Source organism: Sus scrofa, chromosome 1, assembly GCF_054392235.1.
Source record: "Sus scrofa isolate SSC_HxYL_T2T_F1_AM1 chromosome 1, Sscrofa_HxYL_maternal_Yorkshire_Landrace_v2.0, whole genome shotgun sequence".
NCBI lineage: Eukaryota > Metazoa > Chordata > Mammalia > Artiodactyla > Suidae > Sus > Sus scrofa.
Window position 1 is genome coordinate 227,576,871 of NC_139383.1, and position 19,112 is coordinate 227,595,982.

At 38.1% G+C, this 19,112-nt stretch overlaps 2 protein-coding genes across 14 annotated transcripts in view; one reads left to right on the plus strand and one right to left on the minus strand.

Annotated features, from left to right (window-relative positions):
• The window catches only part of PLGRKT (plasminogen receptor with a C-terminal lysine), a 47,337-nt gene extending 43,580 nt beyond the window's left edge, over nt 1–3,757 (plus strand). For 2 of the 3 annotated variants that reach the window (XM_005660117.4, XM_084957344.1), the window contains exon 6: nt 3,359–3,757. In XM_005660117.4, the coding sequence (XP_005660174.1) occupies nt 3,359–3,480 (122 nt within the window). In that variant the 3' untranslated portion in view covers nt 3,481–3,757. 3 annotated transcript variants of the gene reach the window in all.
• Nucleotides 1–19,112, minus strand: part of CD274 (CD274 molecule) — a 132,637-nt gene that overhangs the window by 75,847 nt on the left and 37,678 nt on the right. For 8 of the 11 annotated variants that reach the window (XM_085011677.1, XM_085011664.1, XM_085011654.1 and 5 more), the window contains one exon: nt 829–903. The exons of the other annotated variants lie outside the window; for them this stretch is intronic. The gene's annotated coding sequence lies outside the window, so the exon portion shown is untranslated. The remainder of the gene's footprint in view (nt 1–828; nt 904–19,112) is intronic. 11 annotated transcript variants of the gene reach the window in all.

Genomic DNA, 19,112 nt, shown 5'->3' on the forward strand with positions numbered 1-19,112 from the left:
TGGTGCAGTGACAAATCCGACTAGGAACCATGAGGTTGTGGGTTCGATCCCTGGCCTCGCTCAGTGGGTTAAGGATCTGGCGTTGCAGTGAGCTGTGGTGTAGGTTGCAGACACGGCTCAGATCCCATGTTGATGTGGCTCTGGCATAGGATGGCATTTATAGCTCTGATTAGACCCCTAGCCTGGGAACCTCCATATGCCATGGGAAGCAGCCCTAGAAAAGGCAAAAAGACAAAAAAAAAAAAAAAAAAAAAAAAAAAAGGAAAGAAAAGAAAAGCAAGTACCATATACAGATACAGATACAACCCTGACCCTGAGTGTCATTCTGTTGGTATGTCAGCTTGAATTTAGTCATGGTGGGAGCATTTACATCATGGAAATCTGAAAATGCCAAGTCAAGGCTTGACTAACCACTATGCTAATTAAGATCAGAGGTTGACAAACTGTGGTCTGCAGGCTAGCCATACAGACATGCCCATTCATTTTTGCTCTTCCGTTTCCATGACAGAGACAAGTCACTGCAACAAATGTATTAGTCTCCAAAAGCCTAAAATATTTATTGTCTGTCCTTTTGGGAAAGTTTGCCAACCCATGATCTAGACTTAAGAAAATGATGAAGAAAATGTTAACAATGTAGATGTGTCCATAGCTGTTCCATTGTCTGTAGTGCTATATGGAATATATGGCAAAGTACATTGTACATTTTATTATTATTTATAAATTGTGTGCTACATATATTTCATGTAAGTAAAATTTACAATAAACATATGTACATAATAAATTTACATACATTTTTTTGTTTGTTTTGGAAAGCTGGTTGTTACTCACCAGTACGGCACTGTTCTCACTGACCTCTGGCTCTTACTGCCCTAGAAAATAGCAGTGCTGCCACAGAAGCCATTCCTGTCCCAGAAAGATAGAATTTCCCATTATTCTAGGATATCCATATCATCCAAATTACCACCACCATACCTCTCATACTTCCCTACTCCTCAAGCCTTCAACCCAGAGCACAGTGGTGACAGTGCTTTCCCAAGGCTCCATTTTTGCCATCTTGTTTTATCTTGAGCTGTAGGCCCATCACTGACCCTGAGGCTCTGTGGGGACTGGTTTGGTGTGGGAAAAGAGAGGGTGTAGACTCCTCTGCAGGTATTGGGAATAGGGAGTAGGACACTGCATTCCCGGGCTGAGGGGGATGGAGGGATTATATGTTCTTAAAAATTCTCATTTGAAAATGGTAGTAAGGGGGGAGGGAGTGGGATGGAGTTTGGGGTTAGTAGTTGCAAACTATTATATTTAGAAAGGATAAACATCAAGGTTCTACTGTCTATCACAGGGAATTATGTCCAGTCTCCTAGGAGAGACCATTACGGAAAATAATATTTAAAAAAGTATATATATGTATTACTAAGTAATTTTGCTATACTGCAGAAATTGGCACAACATTATAAATAACTATACTTTAATTAAAAAAAGAAAATGGAAATACATTTTCCACATAGAAATTATGTTAAAATGTCCTTTGGAGTCAGAATTATTGTTACCATAGTTCAGCTATATTGTGAGCTAAACAGTTTTTTTGTTGATGGCTTGTAAATTGATTTATAGCATTATTACTGTGGGAAGATGTATTCTGAGTTCTAAAATATTGATCTACAAATTAACTTTTGTAGTAAAATTCCATCTTAAGCTGGAAACTAACTGTACACACTGATTTACTAATGTTATAACTCATTTCAGTAACCTGCTCAGTTTCATGTTACTCATCTGCTTAAGAATTCATTAGTCTGAGCTCAACTATGTCTCATTGTTTATAGGGACATTAGAATTCTCAGTGCCTCATAAAAATTAATAGTTGGTATTTAGAAATCTCAACCCTATTACACAGCATTCACTTGAACATATTACTAATGGAAAACAAATTTATTTTCTAGGACTATTTTGATTGTATATTCAGCAAGTAATTTTATTACAGGTCCATCAGAGTCTACAGAATATAAACTTTGACTTCCAACGCTTGTTGTAGAAATTTCTTGTTTTAAAAAAACTGAGAATCCATCAGGAAACTTACCATATTAAAAAGTTTAGGTTATAACATTTAGCCCTGTTAACTAGTAATGACCCCCAAGATATATAATTCCTGTTTAATTGAATTTATTATCAGCCATTCTGTAAACACATACTAAGAATTTGCCATATGGAAGGCACTCTCACATGGAAATATCTAGTCTGTCGTCAATAGCCTGCCCAATTACATGCAATTTTGTAATTATTTTTACTTACTATTTAAGACTAAAAAAAAAAAAGTTTGCAGATAGCTGAAATGCTGTGATAATTTGTAGATTGTAGCCTGCCCTGTTGGGTCTGGAGTATAAATTAATTGTGTGCTAAAAGAGGAGTACTTAAAGAAAACAATTGCCTTTATTCCCAAGGAAAGTTTATGGAATGTCAACAACATACATTATAATTTTTCAAAATTTAACTAATTGGTCTTCAACAATAAAAGCTGGCATATGTCACTGGGACTAAGAAATTACTAGCTATCATTTGAAAGAGGAATTTTTTATAAATATGTGTATATGTGTGTATGGATGTATATACAGACTAAAGAATATTTAATATTATTTTGGATACTTATAAATATTTTCAAGGCAAAGATTTGCTTTCCTGAAAAATTAGAGTTTTTAGTAAATTTTATTTTCTCTTATGTCACATATGATATAATAACCGGCAATAGGAAGAACTATATGTGATTTTTTTCCCCCCGTCTTTTTAGGGCCACATCTGTGACATATGGAGCTTCCCAGGCTAGGGGTCTAATCGGAGCTACAGCTGCCAGACTATGCCAGAGCCACAGCAATGTAGGATCCAAGCCCCATCTGCGACCTACACCACAACTCACAGCAACACTGGATCCAAAACCCACTGAGCGAGGCCAGGAATGGAACCTGCAACCTCATGGTTCCTAGTTGGATTCGTTTCTGCTGCACCACGTCAGGAACTCCTATACGTGATTTCTATACCCTAAACCCATCCCGATACAACTAATACTTATCACCTTGATTTTACTTCAAAGAAAAAAAATTACTTGGTAGTCTTTCTCTTCTATATTTTAAAATGCTATTTTCTGTCAAATAGAGTCTCTGGCATCTGATTTATCTCTCTAGGAATCTTCAGAATTCATTACTGTGTTTCAGTCCACTTCTCCTGTGGACAGTGGCTGAAATATTTAATTGTGAGATCTGGTGGCATGCCTCCACACAGTGTTATAGCATGTCACTGGAACACAGTAAGTAGACCACTGCACAAAATACTTATGACCTCTTTGTCACCTTACACATTTCTGTATTTATTTAAGGTGAAGCTGAGAACATACTGGAAACAGAAACGAGTAAGTTGCAGCTGCCAAAAGGAATGATCACTTTTGAAGGTCTTGAAAAAGCAAGAAGGGAACAGAGTAAATTCTTCATAGATAAATGAAATCATGTTTACCCAGAACTTCTCAAAACACAGAATTGTTGACTTGAATCATGGCCTTTACAATTTTTAAATACTTGAGATTTTGATATAATGGATTTTATTTTAAAATAATAAAATGCAAGATGAGTTTTGTTAAACTATTTTAAAATAAAATTTGTAACATTCAACACAAAATCATGGAAGTACTATAAATAACTTTCAGATTTCCTATATATGTGTGTAATTACAAATATCTAAATGTAAAATTAATAAACTACATTGTTGTGAATTCCTGGAAGCAAAAGTCTTGCTGTTCTCATTTCTCTGTCACACACACTTTTCCCATCACATTAGTCTCCCATATATACTCCTTTTATTTGGATTTGTCAATTGTATCCTGTCTACATATGATGGAAGACAACTAATATTAATGATTGCACTTATTATGGCCAGACACTGATTGTTTTTGCACATACTTTTGTAATCATCCCAATAATCCCATGAAGCAGGCATCATTCTATAGATGTGGAAACTGAGGCGTAGAGAGATTTAATTACTTACCTAAGATCCTGGACAGAACATAGACAGAACTCAACATGAACCTAGGCGATTTGGCTCCAATGTCTACATTCTAAAAGCTCTTTAAAAATCATGCCTTAATATATTCTTGACATGCAAAGACTGCTGTGAAACACAAAAGATAAAAACATTCAAATAATGACTCACTATAGAGTTGCTAGAGAGGTGGAACGTTGATTAGGATGCCCACCTTTTTATTCCCACTCAACAGGAAATCTATACTCATAAAATTATCCTAGTTACATACATTCCTATAGTTGCAAGTCCTACATATAATATACTAACTCCAAATATGTTTATTAATACCTACTATATGTCAGGCACTGTTGTAGGCACTAGGGCTACCTGAGTGAATGAGTAGACCAGGTTGCTAGGCAGAGAAGTATGTTCTAGTGAGGAGTGGGAGATCTGGGGAGAGAACAAATAAACATGAAGATAAGTTCATTTCTGATGGTGATGATTGCAAAGAGGATGATAAAAGGATGATCAGAAGAATGTTGGGCGAAGTTACTTTAGATGTGGGACAGCAGGGACTGGCTCTCTGCAGAGGTGATATTTGCACTGGGACTGAATGATGAATGAATCAGTCTTGTGAAGAGCAGGTAGGGGGACAGAGATGGCATATTTAGGCAAAGGGAAGAGCCAGAGGAAAATCTCTGAGTCTTGGGATGGACAGAGAATAGAAAGAAGGCTGGGGAGAATAGTAGAAGATGAAATCTGAAGTGGAGAAACAAGTATGAATACAATGGCTGCTACTCTCAAGCATAGCAAGATATAGTTTTGATACCATTATAGTTGTAAAGAACTTGAGCCAGGCCTTAAAAGATGCATACTCAATGAAGATAAAGAGGTGAAGAATAAGGGCATCTTGGGCAGAAGATTAATTAAGGGCAGTCCATGCATTTGAGGCCCAGGGATCTGCTGCTGGTTGTTCAGTTTGTCTGAATCAAGAGTTCCTGACATGGGGTACTTGTTAAGAAACGAGCCTGGAGACACAGCTCAACTCCTGAAGGACCTTAGGTGTAACACCAAGGAGTTTTACTCTGTCTTCAGGGAGATGAGCATGAAAAGAATCTGCATTGCAATTTTACCAGGATTAGTCCATTGGGGGTGGGGGAAGATCCCAGAGCCCAATTAATGAGGAAATGCAATGGTCTGCCTGAGCACGGACCAGGGACCACACTAAGGCTTGGCTGTGGAGATGGATTAAGGAAAATGGAAAGGAATAATAGCAGAACTGGGAAACCAACTGGGCTGTAGAAGGAGAAGTTGCTTTCTCCTCATTTAATTCACATGCATTATCTGGGTCCCCCAAGAACATAGGAAAGAAGTGATTGAGAGTCATGCTGGTAGTCTAGGGGATGCCCAAGATCTAGAACTGGTTTGAAGACCATTTCAGAATCTGGAATTGTGTTTCTTCATCCTTAAGTTCAATCATACTGTCCAATACTCATCATGTTGTCTAGCCAGAGCTCACCAAGAGTGGCTCTGAATCCCCCACAAGGGTTGACTGGCTAAATAATTTATACGGGATTTGTGTAGCTGTGCAATATAGCCTGGTGATTCAGAGGTCGTAATCCGCCTCTGAATCACCAGGTCATTCGTTTGCCTTGGCATTGACCTTGAGTTCATTAACAATTATTACTCAATAGAGTCTCTGTTAAACACACACTCATGCTTTTGTTTGCTCTCATTTGTGGTGAGGCAAAAATCAAAGTGGAGCTATTAACTAATGTTTTGCCACTCAACAATATTAAGATGTATCGCAACTGTCTTTGGTATTACTGGTTATCTAAAGCTTTCTTATTTATTTATTTATTTATTTATTGTCCTTTTAGGGCTGCACCTGTGGTATATGGAAGTTCCTAGGCTAGGGGTCAAATTGGAGCTGCAGGCCTACACCACAGCCACAGCAATGTGGAATCAAAGCCTTGTCTTTGACCTATACCACAGCTTACAGCAACGGCAGATCTTTAACCACTGAGTGAGGGACTGAATCTGCATCCTCATTGATTCTAGTCAGATTCATTATTGCTGAGTCACAAATGGAACTCTCATTACCCCCTTATTTATTATTTACAGTATCCTTTAATTGAAAGGACAAACACTTCTGCTCTGATTTTCTCAAGTATCTCTTAGTTCCTTACGTTAATTAATACTTGCATTAATCACTTGAGCTCACCTTCTCTCATGAAAACACCAAAATCACAACTGCTGAACAACCATCAATAAAAAATACTGGAAATTATTGAAAAAGATATTCTACATCAAAGGCAATAACAAAGCCAAGGTGAAATGGTAGGAAGGGCACTTTTGTGATATAAACAAATCCTTTATCTTCTGAGTGAGCACCCATGCACTGGAAAATAATTATATCACATAGGTTCTCCCACAGGAGTGAGAGTTCTGAACCCCATGTCAAGTTCCCCAGCCTGGGGGTCTGGCATCTGGAGGAGTTTCCCTCAGAGCATTTGGCTTTAAAAGCCAGGTTTGCTTGAGTATAGGAGCTCCACAGGTCTGGGGGAAAACAGACTTCACTCTTGGTGGATGCACACAAGGTTTCACATGCACTGGGTCCCAGGGAAAAGCAGTGACTTCCCAGTAATCTGCCCAGACACACATGTAGGCCTTGGAGGGACTCCTGGGGGGAGGGGATGGCTGTGGTTCCCTGTGGAGGCAGGACACTGGAAGCAGAGGCCTCAGGAGATAATCAGCATGAGTGCTCCTAGAGGTCATTATTTTGGAAATGACACCTGGCCTCACCCATCAGCCTTCAGGCTTCAGTGCAGGAAAGCCTCAGGCCAAACAACCAACAGGGTGGGAACACAGCCCCATCCATTAGCAGATATGCTGCCTAAAGTTGCACAGCCACCTCTAAACACACCCTTCAACATGACCCTGCCCACCTGAGGAGCAAGACCTAGCTTGGACAGGCACTAGTCCTTCTGACCAGCAAGCCTATGCAAACCCTAGATCAACTTCACCCACCAGGAGATGAACACCAGAAGCAAGAGGAGCTACAGTCTTGCAGTTGTGGAAAGGAGACCATCAACACAGAATGTTAGACAAAATGAGAAGGCAGAGAAATAGGTTCTAGATGAAGGAAAAAGATAAAATCCCAGAAAAACAATGAAGTGAAGTAGAGACAGGCAAGGTACCTGAAAAAGAATCCAGAGTAATGCTAGTAAAGATGATCTAAGATCTTGAAAAAGGAGATGGAGGAACAGAATGAGAAATTACAATAAATGTTTAACAAAGAACTAGGAGATTCAGTTATAATACAATAACTGAAATGAAAAAATACACTAGAAGGAATCAATAGCATAACACATAAGTCAAAAAAAGTAAGTGAGCTAGAAGACAGACTGATGAACATTACTGCTGTGGAAGACAATAAAGAAAAAAGAATGAAAAGATATGAGGACAATCTAAGAGACACATTAAATGCACCAACATTTGCATTACAGGGGTCCCAGAAGGAGAAAAGAGAGAGAAAAAGGGCCTGATAAAATACTTGAAGAGATAATAGCCTAAAACTTTCCAGCATGGAAAGGAAATACTTGAGATTATGCACAGTGAAGGAAACTACAAACACAAGGAATGACAACTGACAGAATGGGAGAAAATATTCACAAATGAAGCAAATGATAAAGGATTAATCTCCAAAATATATAAACAACTCATATATCTCAATCTCGAAAGAATGAATAACCAATAAAAAATGGGCAGAAGATCTAAATAGACATTTCTCCAAAAAAAAAAAAAAAAAGACAGTTGGCCAAAAAGCCCATGAGAAGCTGCTAATTATTAGAGAAATACAAATCAAAACTACAGCGAGGTATCACCTTGCACGATCAGAATGGCCATCATCAAAAAGTCTATAAATGATAAATGCTAGAGAGGGTGCAGAGAAAAGGGAACCCTCCTACACTGTTGGTGGGAAAATAAATTGGTACAACCACTATGGACAGCAGTATGGAGAGTCCTCAAAAGACTAAAAATAGAACAACTATATGATCTAGCAATCCCATTTCTGGGCATCTATCTGGAGAAAAACATACTTCAAAAAGATGCATGCATCCCAATGTTCACAGCACCCTTATTTACAATAGCCAAGACATGGAAGCAGCCTAAATAGCTATCGACAGAAGAATGGATAAAGACGTGGTACACATATACAATGGGATACTACTAGCCATATAAAAGAATGAAGTAATACCATTTGCAGCAACATGGATCGACCTAGAGATTATTGTACTAAGTGAAGTTAGGTCAGAGTAAAACAAACGTTATATGATATCACTTACATGTGGAATCCTGAAAAAAGATACAAACGATCTTATTTTCAGAACAGAAACAGACTCATAGTTTGAAAACAAACTTAAACTTCTGGTTACCAAAGGAGACAGGTAGGGGGAAGGATGGATTGGGAGTCTGGGATTGGCATATGCACACTATGGTAGATGGAATGATTTAAACTGCTGTACAGCATAGGGAACTCTACCCAATATTCTGTGATAATCTCTATGGGAAAAGAATCTGAAAAAGAATAGATGTATGTATATGTATAACTGAATCACTTTGTTATACAGCAGAAATTATCACAACATTGTAAATCAACTATACCTCAATAAAACTTTTTAAAAATGATATGAACTTATCTATAAAACATAAATAGACTCACAAACTTGGAAAACAAACTTTTGGTTACCAAAGGGAAAGGTGAGGGGGAGGATGGATTGGGAGTTTGGGATTGGCATATGAACATTTTTGTATATGGAATGAATGCTTAACAGGGAGCTGCTGTACAGCACAGGGAACTCTACTCAATATTTTGGGATAACCAGAGTTCCCATTGTGGCTCAGTGGGTAACAAACCCAACTAGCATCCATGAGGATGTGAGTTTGATCCCTGGCCTTGCTCTGTGGATTAAAGGATCTGGTGTTGCCATGAGCTGTGGTGTAGGTCACAGATATGGTTCAGATCCCATGTCACTGTGGCTGTGGGGTAGGCCAGCAGCTACAGCTCCGATTCAACCCCTAGTCTCAGAACTTCCATTCCCAGCCCTAAACACACGTGCACACACACACACACGTGCGCACACACACACATTATGATAACCTATATGAGAAAAGAATCTGAAAAAGAATGTATATGTATATATACATAACTGAAACACTTTATTGTACAGCAGAAATTAACACAATATTGTGGAGTTCCCACCATGGCTCAGTGGTTAACGAACCCAACTAGCATCCATGAGGACGCAGGTTTGATCCTTGGCTCACTCAGTGGGTTAAGGGTCTGGTGTTGTTGTGAGCTGTGGTGTAGGTTGCAGATGCAGCTCAGATCCTGCATTGCTGTGGCTGTGGCACAGGCCGGCAGCTACAGCTCCGATTGGACCCCTAGCCTGGAAATCTCCATATGCTGCCGGTGCGGCCCTAAAAGACCAAAAAAAAAAAAAAAAAAAAAAAATTAACACAACATTGTAAATCAACTATACTCTGATAAAATTTTTAAAAAAGAAAAAAGTACTTGCATTAATAACATCATCATCATTATTATTAAGTCCTGGTTACCTACTAGATATCTGACGTTTCCAAATACTGAACCTGATATGGTCTTTGTTCATCAAGCTTATAACCACAGATTTCTATGACATTACAAAAAGAATGAAGAACTTATTCTGAGAAAGTATATTAGAAGTAGGATATGAAACTATAAACTGATTTTGTATAATGTTTTAGAGGTTAATATAATACCATTATTAGCCAATGTCTTTGTCAGTGATTAGGAACAAAACTGGAGTGCAAAATCTCATCCTCACTCCATGTAGTCATCCATCTCTTCCCAAGACACTGCTGGCTTAACCAAAGCAATGAAGTGTATGCGGAGGTTAAGTCATGGTTTGAAGGAAATAAATATGGGTCCAGAAATTCTCTGCTGCAGAATGATCCTTCCCAGAAGTCACTTTATTAAAGTAATATCATAATGGTAAAAATTCAGTTTTTGACATCACAGCACCTAGGTGTTTTGAATATTTTAGATTCATATTTAAATAAGAGAATTGGGAACTAAAATTACAAAAAGATACAGTCTATGTGGTGTTTCACTCAACTCAGTTTGTGTTTATTAGTAATACTGAAGGGTTCTTTATGGTGTAGTACTTACGTACACTTTGTAAAGATTAATGGCAGTGCCCCCAATCTACTCAAAACAGCTTTAATGACAAATACCAAAATTACTGTTAAGATTTTAAAGAAAGAAGGAAGACTTTATTTTTGGCTTTTTAGGGCCGCACTCACAGAGTATGGAGGTTCCCAAGCTAGGGGTTGAATTGGAGCTATAGCCGTTGGCCTGAGCCACATCCAGAGCAACATCAGATCCGAGCCATGTCTGAGACCTACACCACAGCTTACCACAACGCTGGATCCTTAACCCACTGAGCAATGCCAGGGATTGAACCTGCATCCTCATGGATACTAGTCAGATTTGTTTCTACTGAACTCTGAGGAAGACTTTTAGAAATGGTCTAGTGTGGGCGTTCCCATCATGGCTCAGTGGTTAGCAAACCCGACTAGCATCCATGAGAACATGGGTTCTATCCCTGACCTTGCTAAGTGTGGGTTAAGGATACAGCATTGCCGTGATCTGTGGGGTAGGTCGCAGACATGGCTCAGATTGAGCATTGCTGTGGTTATGGTGTAAGCCAGCAAGTACAGCTCCAATTTGACCCCTAGCCTGGGAACCTCTATATGCTGTGGTGTGGCCCTAAAACAAACAAAAAATGGTCTAGTCTAAGCCCCCATTTTACTGTTGAGCAAATGGAGGCCCTAAGTGATTTACCTAAAGTTTCACATCTGGTAATGATAGTTTCTACTCAAACTTTGGTGTTTCATATCCTTGGCAAAAATTTTCTCTAACATGCTGCCTGCCTCTAAAAGGACAATGGCAACCAAAGTCAAAATCAAAAATAATTTTTAAAAACTATCCCGTATCGGAGTTCCCGTTGTGGCTCAGTGGTTAACGAATCCGACTAGGAACCATAAAGTTGCGGGTTCGATCCCTGGCCTTGCTCAGTGGGTTAAGGATCCGGCGTTGCCGTGAGCTGTGGTGTAGGTTGCAGACGTGGCTCGGATCCCGTGTTGCTGTGGCTCTGGTGTAAGCTGGCAGCTACAGCTCCGATGAGACTCCTAGCCTGGGAATCTCCATATGCCGCAGGAGCGGCCCAAGAAATGGCAAAAAGACAAAAAAAAAAAAAAAAACTATCCCGTATAGACAGTCTCAGAGCTATAGGAAATGTCATAAAGTGGTGTTAGAAAGGTGTGAGTTAGAAGATGAGGAGGAGGAAGCAAATTCAGATTACAAAAATAATCTATGGTGATGTATGCATATATGAGCAATCTGAAATTAAGATATCTTATAGACTTAGACAATTTTTTTCTCCTGCCCCCTGACTTCAACAATTTTAACATCTGTATGTTCAAATATGATATTTTAGAGACCTAGCCAGCCCTAGATAGTTTTTCTACTCCACTATTCTGGGAAAAGAACAAATTCTTGCTGAGAAAATATTTTTTTCAATAAAGGCTGTTACTCAGGCGGTGTGGTGGCTCTTGACCGTGGAGTGTGTCTGTTTTGTGAGAGGGTTCGAAATGTTCCCTTAGGTTTGGCCTTGTGGATATCCATAGGAGATTTCAGGAATACCCTACATACTACCAACTCTCCAACTTGCAGAAAATGCTTTCTAATATTCAGGGCTAATTATTGAGCATCTCTGCTGGTTTTTCTATATGTAACTTTAGGACAATCTTTGAGTTTATGAATGTTGAAGCATTACTTGGGCTACAGGTAGGTCAGGAAGCCTAGACTGGCCAGGTGCAGGGAAAGGGAAGTGAGAAAGGCCTAGAAAATAATGAGGACCAAGGAAGTATAGTCCTCATAAATAGCGAGAGCTGATTCAAACGCCTCTCTCAGTAGACAGCTCAAGCATGGCTACCAGGGTTACTGTCTTGATTCAGGGAGCTGAGCCAAAGTCACCCATGGGATCCCCCCAAAGGCCAATTTATTTTGCTGTGCTAACTTGTTCCCCTGGCTACCTAGATGACAGTAATGGCTGGGGCAGCAAAAATTCTTCATGACCACAGACAAAAGCAACTGAAAATCTATCCCACTGATAAAGACTTAGAGGCACTGCTGAGTCTGAGGTTTGGATTACATTTTTGGTTCACAAGAAGTGTCATGGGGTTGAATGATGGAATGCTAACTTTTTACTTTTTTTCTTGGAGGATTTCATCTGTGGTCAGTGACACTTTGTGGGTATTTCTGCTCTGCCTGGAATTAAAGGACTGGTAGACCTTGAGTCCGAGTTGATTTTTACATTTCATTTGGTGTTGGGAGAACAGAATTAAGGATGTGCCCATATGAAGTTATGTCCCATTTAAGACTGACAACCAAAGATCTAGCTTGTTGAAGGTTTCAAAAAACTGTAAGGAAACAGCTGCTGAATGTATTGAAAGTCAATGAATTAGAGGTATTGGTAGACATTGAAATTTGTTAAGGGAAGTCTGTGAAAAACTGTCAGGATGTCAGGATAATATGGTTGGGGTTGTTCTCACTATCCCCATGCCATTAATGTACTGCTGATGAAGATGTGACTTGAGGAGAAGGCAGAATCAACTCTATCCACTAAGGTGATTTTGAAAAAGAGAGAGAGAGGAGAGGAGGGGAAGGGAAGGGGAAGGTGGGGTGGGGGTGGGGGGTGGGGCGAGAGAATGCTAGAAACCTAATATGAATTCTAAGATACATGACAACTTCACATATTTCTAAAATAATACCAAAAACTGGCCTCTGGAATGCTTTTATTTTCATCTTCGAGGAACTAAAACTAATGCTACCTAGTTCAAATTAATAGTAATAAAAAAAGACACCTGGGGTTTGAATACAGTTTATGGTTATGGATAGTTACTTCTCTTAATTCAACACCTGTGGAAAACAAAGGGTGTTGGGCTGACCATCCAGCCAGTTTCCTTGTCTAAAATGGAGGCTTAGGACAAGCCTTCCACCTTTCAAACAGCCTGAAAGTCTAACTGGGTAGGCAAAGGGGGTTCTTCTCAGCTTCTGACTTTCAAAAATTATCTTTAGCAATTCATCAAAACAGGGACATCAATTTCCTACTAGAATAGGAGAATTTTAGGAAAAGAAAAAATTTGAAAAGGCTCAGGAATCATAGTTAAGATATTCTGTTCTCCCTTCCATTTTTTTCTCAGAGAGGTTAACTTTTTTCTCTTTTAACTGCGTCAGCATAGGATCTCCTTGAGGCAAATTTTGTAATAATGACTTGATCAACTCATTTATTTGGGAGATGGTCCCCAAAACACATGTGGGGAAATGGGAAGGTAAGATAGAACAGAAAAGAAAGCCCATAAATAAGGTCTGACCCAAGAAGTTACCTCTGTGGGCAACCGCAGCATAACACTGCTAAAGAACTCAGAAATGGTCTAGAACACATCCTCCCCTCAGGCCAGAGTTATCCCACCCATGTAGCATAAGAGCTGGGGTATTTATCACCCAACAGGTAAAGGGCAGTACTTGGTGTTTTATTTCTGCAGTATATATGGTGTTCAGGCAAAGTGGGATCTAAATGCCAGAGAAAACTCTCAAATAAGAGATGCAGAGGCTAGAAGTTGTAAGTCAGATCCACTCAGACTGAATAGGAAGTAGTTGAAAGCACTCATATTTTAGTTACCAATTTTACTACTTTGTTTAACTTGACATCTCTAAGTAACATTCCAGTGTAGTTACTTTTTAATGTTTCAAAATATTTTTGATATTATTACCTGACATATTATTTAGATCATGGAAAATTGGCTCTCCCACCCTACTATCTCCACCACAATTGCCACATCACATCCTTCCCATCCTCTCACCTTTCCAGTACTGTTCTGTAATCATTTTTTTTTTTTGTCTTTTTGCCATTTCTTGGGCCACTCCCGTGGCATATGGAGATTCCCAGGCGAGGGGTCTAATCGGAGCTGTAGCTCCAGCCTACACCAGAGCCACAGCAACGCGGGATCCGAGCCTCGTCTGCAACCTACACCACAGCTCACGGCAACACCGGATCCTTAACCCACTGAGCAAGGCCAGGGATCGAACCCGCAACCTCATGGTTCCTAGTCAGATTCGCTAACCACTGAGCCACAACAGGAACTCCATGTAATCATTTTATTTAGATCAGTATTCAGTGTTTATATTACAATGGTGATGAAAACACTTTTCACAGTTGTGCCATGAAATAAAGTATAATTACCTTCTCTTTCTTGCTCAGCTTCCTGCTTTCTCTGGAATTAGTCCTGTTGTTTTATGTTTATCACTTCTTTAACCTCAAATTCTTTGTTGGTTTATAAATCTCCACCAAAGACACTCATTCACATCAGTGATTCAATGAGGTATCTTCTTCTTGAAGAAATTTGGAGACTTCTGACCTGCTCTCACCTGGACTGTTTTCCCTCTACATCTGATACTCAGCTCTCATCCTGAGTTTTCCCTTTGCCACCATGGTGAGGGTACTTTCTTCCTGATTCCTGTGTTGAGTGATTGGTTTCCTATATTCTATGTGGTGTTCTCTCCTTTGCTGGAACTCATCCTCCTGTAGCTTCCAGAAAAAAAATGAATGGAAGAAAAATGCTAAGACCCTATATACCTAAAAATAACTTTATTCTCTTCTGGCACTTGATTGATAGTTTGGCTGGGTACAAAATTCCTGGTTGTTAATAACTTTCCATCAGAATTACTTCATTTTCTTTTTAATATCTCAGCCTGCTTCAGTTTCAGCACCCTTGCCAGAAAACCCTCCTACATACCCTGCCTGAGCTCCAACCACTCATACTGGCCACCATCACACAGATAGAAGTGTTCCTCATCCCACTTACATGCTGACACACTAGCCTGCCTCACTGCGCAGAAACCCTTCTTGACCAGTTCAGGACCATATTCATCTCACTAGACCACCTTTCTTCTTCTCTGCTCCCTGTGTCAATGCCCTCTTCATTCGTCTCAGGTTCCAACAATCATTACTGAGCCACAACAGCCTTCCCCTATCCCTGACATTATCAGACCTTCCTTTGCTCTGCCTTTCCAAATGGCTTTAGCAAAGCATTATTCAGAAAGAGAAGGGAAGAGGAAGAGTGAATTAACTGAATTTTAACATTGATCATCTAGTATATATATTTAGACTTTTTGAAACAAAATTACATTAAATTATATGTTAATGGTATTGATCTTACAGGCCAGATCCTTTTATTTAGAAGTCAGATACAGAGGTTTTCATTAAAGAGTATCCAAGCTAATTGGAAAAGTACTCCAGTGAGTTCTAGCAATGCCAGTAAGCAGAGAGCCAGACTTCAAGGCCAAAGCAACCAAGGAACAAAGCCTCTGGTAACTAAGGAACCCCCTCCCCAACAGAAGAAGACTGAGTCCTGTACCACTGACCAGTTTCCAAATAGGATGCAAATACCTCAAGAAGTGTGTTGGCGCTTGAAATATTTGAATATCTAGCACTTTGCCAATTAATTGAGAACTTGGGTCTAAACACCAGCTTTAAAGCAACATAGTTTAGAACTCACCAATATATGCTAGACCATTAGCTTCATAAGTTTATTTATTAAATGCATCACTATTTCAGCATTTGTAATTATTTGAATAACTCTAATAGTATATAATTTTAATAGTGTAAATGAAACAATTCTGTTGCTTTAATCCAGGGTTTCTCAACCTCAGCACATCTGGAGCCAGATAATTCTTTGGGGGACTGCCTTATGCACTGTTGGATGTTTAGCAGCATTCCCGAGCTCTACCCACCAGATAACAATAGCAAGACCCTTCTATCCTGGCTGGACAAAAAAGATGTCTCTAAATCATTCCTAGTTAAAAACTACTGGTTTGAATTTATATTTTAATCATTTAGATTCCCTTCTGTTTAAAATTTATATTTGGAGTTCCCATTGTGGCTTAGCAGAAATGAAATCTGACTAGGAACCATGAGGTTGTGGGTTCGATCCCTGGACTCACTCAGTGGGTTAAAGATTGGGCCTTGCCATGAATTGTGGTGTAGATCACAGATGCAGCTAGGATCTGGCATCGCTGTGGCTGTAGCGTAGGCCGGTGGCTACAGCTCCTATTAGACCCCTAGCCTGGGAATCTCCATATGCCGCAGGTGTGGCCCCCCTCAAAAAAAAAAAGACAAAAAAACCCTATATTTTTCCCCAAAGCGGTGAATAACCATTGCTTTTTAGCTTCCCAGATATACAAAATTAACAGATGATTACTGAAAGATTGCCACTGATTGCAGTAATATAAAACACTAATTTAAAAGGTACTCAGCTTATATCAATTTCCACTGTTATCCCTTCAAGTAATAAGACTTCCTATTTCACCCATTTTAAGAAACCATATTAAAAGGTGACTGAAAGCAAAAATTGAGCAATAAAAAAGATACTGTGTTTTAAAAATATATTCCAGGAAGAGAATTTATCTTTCAAACTCAAATATCAACATTTTCGAAAATAAACTGTATAATTTTAAAACTATTTCACTGGTGCTTCAGATCCTCATTTAGTTACTTAGTTTGGAATCATATGAGAGATATGAATCTCAAAATTGTTTTAGAAAAAAAATAACTACACTTTCAACTGTTTTGGCAATGATCATGTCTCATATGTGCAATATACCAACATTTGATTGGTATTTTCCTATATACTAAATGAAAATATTATTCATGACATAATTTAAAAATTATACTTAAACATTTTCTTTATGGCCTATTCTTTTCATTAATTCATTTCTCAAGCCCCCTAATTTACAAAAGATAAACAGGAAGAACCCATGTTCCTCCACAAGGATCTTAAGTAGGGCAGAATTTTATTAACTGGTATTTTAAACTTGTTGATTTGCTTTAAGAGGGTGAAGGAATTATTAATGGTTAGAAATATGCTTCAGCTTCAAAGAATGAAGGTGTGTGTTATATATACACTTATGTTAATTATTAAAAATCCAAAGTATAGTTAATTTTCAAAAATCAAACCAATGTATCATTGCTGTGTAAGTGTAGATGACACTTTGGTGTGGTAGAGAAAGCATTGACCTATTTGAAGTCTTTTCTTGCGTCCCACCATAGACTCTTACTAATTGTGTGATCTCTGAAAAAGCAATTCTGAATCTTACCTATATAACATGTGACTAAATCTCCATTCCTTTATCACCTCACTCATAGTTTGGTGTTATAAATATTACTCATGTCAGAATGAGAGGGATAAAAATGAGATAATGCAGATAAAATCTTGGCAGGTGACAAGCACTTAATATCCCCTAATATTATTGTTTTATGTTTATCGACATTCTCCAAAATAGACATATTTCATAAAAATAGACATACTCTCCATAGACATATTTCTATTTTCACTCTACCCTAGAACTTGATGAGTTAAACTTTTACATAAGAGAAACTGATAGCTGACAGCAAACCCTTCTCTGTTAAGCAGTCTACCTTATTCTCTGAAAATGACGATTCTATGGACACAGTGAACATCTTCGAGAACTAAAACTAAGAGTAAGTGATAAAGGACCATATGTGTCTGATAACATTTAGATGAAACATCACACAAAAGATATAAATTCAACTAACATTTAGTTATGTACTAAACAAATGATATTTACAGAAAAGAAATAAAACTGAAATCATGGCTCTCTAGGAAAATCCAAAATTTGAGGTATCTGGATACGAGGACAAAAAAAACCCTGAAAGCAGGAAAATGGGATGTTCAGAGAAAACTGGTCCTAGGCATTTAAAACAGCTGGCTATTGAGACCATTTGACACACCCTGGAAATAAGTGAGAAATCTTTCCATTCATTGTGATGAAATGAAAAGATATTCTATACACACCAAAGATCAGAAAGAGCAATCTCATCAAAAATTAATAAATCAAAAAATTAATAAATTACTTGTTAGAAACCACTGAATCATAGATTAAGACAGTTCATTATATAAATGCCCACAACTTTTCTTAATCAATTTTCTTCTCCACTAGTTAGCTTAGTTTAGAATGATTCCCTTTGTCAAATGCTTCTGGGTATCCTCCTTATTGAAAAAAATACATATACAGCCAATCACATCTATCAATCAATATTAACATAAAAAAGTAGAAACTTCTTTTTATAAGAAGGGTAATTTACAATTTACAATTTTGTTGAAATGTTGCTATGAAATTAATACTTTTTGAATAGAAACAGAATTATATGTTTTTCTAAAGCCTTAATATGTCATCTCTAGCATACTAATAAGTGCTTAAGAATTATTTGAGAACAGTTAATAAGGATTATTCTGAGATATTTCAAGGTTGGGTATGTTGAGCCAGGTGAAAGTAAGTAAAAATATAACCTGTTAATTTCTTCACATATACACAGATTGTAAGTGATGTTTGATGTGTCTGCATAATAAAATATTAATATTGAAAGTCAAGTAGGAAGGAATAAAGTGTGATTGTTCAGGTTCTGAATTCATGACTAAACATTTTCATACTAATTTTTCATGTATTTCATTGCTATAGATTTAAGTAATTAATGTGTTTCTATAAAACATTTGCTAGAATCCTGGAAGTTCTAGTTACATGGAAAATATATTTCCATTTCCATACATACACATTTGTTTTTTACCATATTAATTAGCATATCCTTAAATAACTGATACTGGTCCTTTATAACACATTTAAAGTATTGCATAATTCAGTTATGCTGAAGACTGGCATATTTAGGAATTCTAATTTTATCAATTTCTTCAGAATTTCAAAAGTGACAAATTCAGTGTAATTATTCCCAAAATCATTCACCAGAGTCTTTGGGTAGGGGTTGCATGGTAGTTTACCAACTACTGGGTGTACTGTAGACCACTAGGGATCTTTAAAGATACTAATGCCTGGTTCCCACACAAAGATATACCAATTTAATTGTCTTGGCATGAAACATAAGCATCAGGAGTTGCTAAAGCTCCTCAGCTGATTCTAATGTGCTACAACTCTG